The 4,419-nt window shown below is 31.0% G+C and overlaps 1 protein-coding gene across 1 annotated transcript; it reads right to left on the reverse strand.

Annotated features, from left to right (window-relative positions):
• Window positions 1-2,860: 2,860 nt before the first annotated feature.
• Window positions 2,861-4,014, reverse strand: LOC137234173 (uncharacterized). Its single transcript, XM_067757794.1, has 3 exons — window positions 3,898-4,014; window positions 3,406-3,615; window positions 2,861-3,324 (listed from the first exon to the last, which is right to left on the reverse strand). Exons 1-3 carry the CDS (start codon window positions 3,962-3,964, stop codon window positions 2,975-2,977), a joined length of 627 nt encoding a protein of 208 aa, XP_067613895.1. The 5' UTR covers window positions 3,965-4,014; the 3' UTR covers window positions 2,861-2,974.
• Between the last annotated feature and the right edge of the window lie 405 nt (window positions 4,015-4,419).

A 4,419-nucleotide genomic window follows, 5' to 3' on the forward strand; every position in this document is an offset into this window, starting at 1 on the left:
AAAAGAGGCTTATATAATTGTGTGCACAATTGTGTAGACCCTTTGTTTGAGTTTTGAATATTTTGGTAACTTGATATGAAAGTGAAAGAGTTTGTGTACTTTGTTTCTAATATGCTGGCCTTGATACTTTTATTATTTTTACATTTTTTTTTTTTTTTCTTAACAATGTTTTGTACAAATTGTCTTTCAAAATCTTAAATTTAACTATTTTTATTTTATTTTATTTTATTTATTTTACATATTTTACTTATTTTACACAGCCGGATTTTAAATGTTTCAACCCACCTAAAATCTACTTATTTCTAGAAGTTTTTATTAAATAACCTACTAAATTGGAATGCTTATTTTACGATTATTTGCTTTAAATTATCAAAAGGTGTTTCAAATGTGTTTAAGCCTATTCTTATGAATTATTAATTCCTTATCTTCATTGTTCCTATTACTAGTTTCTTCTCTATGTGGTATTAAAGTAAAATTGTAATTTTTGTAAATTTTCTTTACCTTATACCTTCCTTTATATCTACTGTCTAGCTTATGGCTAGCTTCTTCTCTAACTAGTACTAGATCAACTATTTTTATTTCCTTACTGGTGCTACTTTTATCATAATTAACTTTTTGTTTTTCTTTAGTTTCTTGCACTAACTTTCTAGCTCTTTGTTGTGCTATTTGAAGTATATATTTAACTTCCTTATCATATGCTTCGTGATTATATCTGTGGTCACAAGTCATAATCGCCTAAGTCTGTTTTTCAATATTTTCAGGATAGCAATTTAAAGTATCAAATCATTACTGCAAATCATGGTATGATATTTATTGCTAATCGTTTAATAAATACACAAGGTGTATCGGTCTTCTTTTTAACTTTGCAAGCAAACTGTTATGTTTTTGCTTAATTTGAAAGATATAAAGGAAAAAAGCAGTTAGGCTATTATGGCTTGTTGAATGAAAAAATTTAAAATCTCTTAGTTTGAGTTGGGCTGTTATTCCGAATAAAAAAATGTTTAGAAGTGCCTAAAGTTGAAATCTTATGTGTAGTTGTGCTATTATTCCTTACTTTTAATTTATTAATTTTATTCACTTAAGTCAGTTTTATATAGTAAATCTTGAAATGCGGTATTTTCAAAAATACTGGAATACAGACATATAAGGGCATATTTATAGTAATTTTAAGTTAGTTGGAGCACTTTTGACAGATAGCACATATAAAATTGTGTCAAAAAGCTTTAACTAACTTAAAATCATATTCTTTTTCAACTATAACTATGCCCCATAGTTTAAAGAACTACAATTAAAAATTTTTATCAATATTAAGGATCCATTTTATTCAATTCAGTTAAAAATTCACATGTACATATTTTTATTATAAATACATAAAAATATTATTTCAAAAATCTTCGTCACTGTCACACTCCGTCAAATCGGGATGGGTATTAAGCTGCTCCATACTTGTGGGAATGCTGTCATAAAATGAGTGAAATTCTGGTTTTATAAACTGCTTCAAGTCCATAAGATCTTTCTTTTTTTCTTTAGAAATGCATGGTAAGTTCTTTATATTTTGTATTTCTCCAAATCCTTTTATAGAACACCCTCTTTTGCCCACCTTTAAGATTTTAAATGGTTCTTCATTATCTAATGAAGTTTTGTATTGGACTTGTTGGATATCTTGGTATAACGAAGCCATCGAATATCGTGCCATACAAATTTTTCGCCATCCTCATTGAAACGTTTCCAAGAAATTTTTGATTTGGATAAGTCCGAAAAGTTATAAAGATCATTTGGCTGCATTTCAATAGTTTGCAATTTGGGTCCAATAGTATTTACGAATTGGTACCAATCTCTTGGGGTCTCAATTTCGACATTTGTTTTTTTTTTTCGCTCAATAAGGGCGTGATCACTATCGCACTCCATATGCGTATGGCCGGGTTCGAGGAATTTGTGGTCAATGTGATCCAATGTAGACGCATTGGAAATAAATGAAATAAACATGGCAGAAACAAACGAATTTTTATTTTGCCCTGCGCACGAATCGCTATAAAATGTAACTGTTTTCGTTTCTGCTGGCAACATTTTTAACAATTTAAAAAGACACGAGGAAATTTCATTTCCACCACGTCTAGCCATAGCTTCGTGCCACATGAAGCATTTTGCTGCATTAGTTACAAGATCGTGAACCGTTAAATTAAACGTCCATAGTTGTCTTTTGAAGAAACTGATAGAATTTCGAAGAAAAGGTGTTGGCAAACATTGCTGTAAATCGAATGCAAAACTTTTAATAGTGTTCGATTCCACCGAGCGCTTTTTATCTTGTCGTTTAGATTCATAAGCCAATTCAGCTTTAGCTTAATGAATTTCTTTTTGCTCAATCAATGAAGCTTTTTCATCTTCGGTTAAAGCGATTTTTATTTTTGCAACGTAAGTGTCGCAGGTGCTACAAGTGTCTACCTTAGGTTCTTTAAATTTAAGACCAAGAGTTTTGAAAATTTCAGAGTATTTAGAAAGGCTTACTGGATTGCTTACTTTTTCCTTGTAAAGGCGGTGCATAGACGATAAATTGAGACTAGCAGGTAAATATTTTTGAGAAGTATCGCGCCGGTTGTAATGGCTTTCGTATGCAGGGAAACTTAAAATGTGTTCTTTAATTTCATTTTCCATTGAAGCATCAATTTTAGATGTAGGAGTATGCTTGCCTCGATGATGACTGAATTGCATAGACGGACAACAAATTTTTTTTCTAACGACCGATTTAATAAAGCTATCACTTTCATCGAAACATTGTCTAAAATGCTTTTTGCATACTTTGATTGTATTACTATTAATCTGGAATGAATATTGCATTGAATTTTCTCGATTTCGTCTGCGTTCTACTGTATTGCATAGGGTGTCACATTTTTTATCCCCAACAGCTACTAATGATCCAATGTAAAAATTCTTTGGTCATAACTTCCCAGGGACCAGTAATGTTTAAATAGAGATTCTATTTATTCAGTTGTAAATTTTTTTTGCATTTGTTTCTACATAAATCAAACGATGGATTGCAGACCCTGGCTTTAACTATTCTACCTGAACACGTTGTGTATGATTTTCGCCTATTTCTAAGGTCACGACGAAGCTTTTTCTTTGACTTTGATTTTGGTTTCGCAAGGCCGTTTAAATTATCACGCTGGTGAGAAGTTTCTTCGTCGTTTGATGAGCAATCCATACTAGTAGCAGATCGTGATAAATTAAAGTCCGGATCCCTTATGGAGTTGTCTGAGTCAAATTCTCCACTATGAGGAAGGACGTCTTCATGTGCCTCATGACTAAGTTTTTTTGGATTATGCAAACCTAGTTAAAATAAAAGTTTCCCTCGTTAATTTTAGTAATAAATACTTTTAAACTCTGGCATAATCTGCATAAAATGCTTACTTTCAATAACAGTTAAATTAAACTCGATTCCGTGGATTGATGACATTGTTTCATTTTGTACACATGGAACAAAATTGGAATAATAATTTTGGAATCGCCCATCGCAAGGCCTTTCAGGAATAAAGTTTTCTGGTTCGTTAGCATCTCGGTATTTTTGAATGTTGGTGCTGGCATTTTCGACATGAGATGTTCCACTTGTACCAAGAGTGACTATAGTAAAATTGAAAACAATTGTTTAGTGTTTTGTTTGGGTTATAGGTAAATACAACATTGCAATCTAAAGACGAAAATGTTTAAAATTCCGAGGGTGCTTACACGTTTTTATTTAAAATATTAAAAACGACACTAGAAATAAGGTTGGTTGTGCGATAATAAAAATGTTTGGCCTTGGGGTTATGTCACTCTTTCATATTTCAAATTACATGCAAATAATTTTGATTTGCAAAATAACAAGGACAACCTTATTTCATTTAATTAATTTTATTTACTTACCTTCGTTGTTTCGACGCTCTGGCAATGACCTAGCCAATTCAACCATTTTTGCTGCTCTGTCGGACATTTTTTTATCACTTTCCACAACAAATATTACTTTTAAATAATTGCTATATAAGCTGCACAACTCTCTGACACAACTTAACTCAACTTAATGATTCGTTTAAAAAAATATATTATTGAATACCAAAAACCTATGTCTACTTAGGTACAGGTTTTTTTGAAATAAAATTTGAAATAAGAACGTAATTCAATATAATATTTTCAAAAAGTCATGGCTTCCTATTGAAAAATAATTTATCTTAATTTATGCTAGCCAATGGCGGTTATTGTAATTCGGAACAACATCCTAACTCAAGATACAAAAAAAATATATTTGGCGCTATGTTTTGTAATAACGACTTAAATTTATATATGCCGTAATGGAAAAAATAAGTTACATTTTTAAGTTGAAATAGGCTGTTATGCCCCACAAAGGAAATAAATTATGAAAATGCTTAACTTGAGCTAGGATACTTTGAC

The sequence above is a fragment of the Eurosta solidaginis genome, chromosome X (assembly GCF_040869045.1).
Source record: "Eurosta solidaginis isolate ZX-2024a chromosome X, ASM4086904v1, whole genome shotgun sequence".
Classification (NCBI taxonomy): domain Eukaryota; kingdom Metazoa; phylum Arthropoda; class Insecta; order Diptera; family Tephritidae; genus Eurosta; species Eurosta solidaginis.

Bases quoted from the DNA above. Each gene is read 5' to 3' on its own strand.
- LOC137234173 (XM_067757794.1), bottom strand. From the start codon at position 3,964: ATGTCCGACAGAGCAGCAAAAATGGTTGAATTGGCTAGGTCATTGCCA. The intron at 3,616-3,897 runs GTAAGTAAATAA...ATTTTACTATAG, and splicing joins AGAGCGTCGAAACAACGAAG to TCACTCTTGGTACAAGTGGA. The intron at 3,325-3,405 runs GTAAGCATTTTA...TATTTTAACTAG, and splicing joins TAATTTAACTGTTATTGAAA to GTTTGCATAATCCAAAAAAA.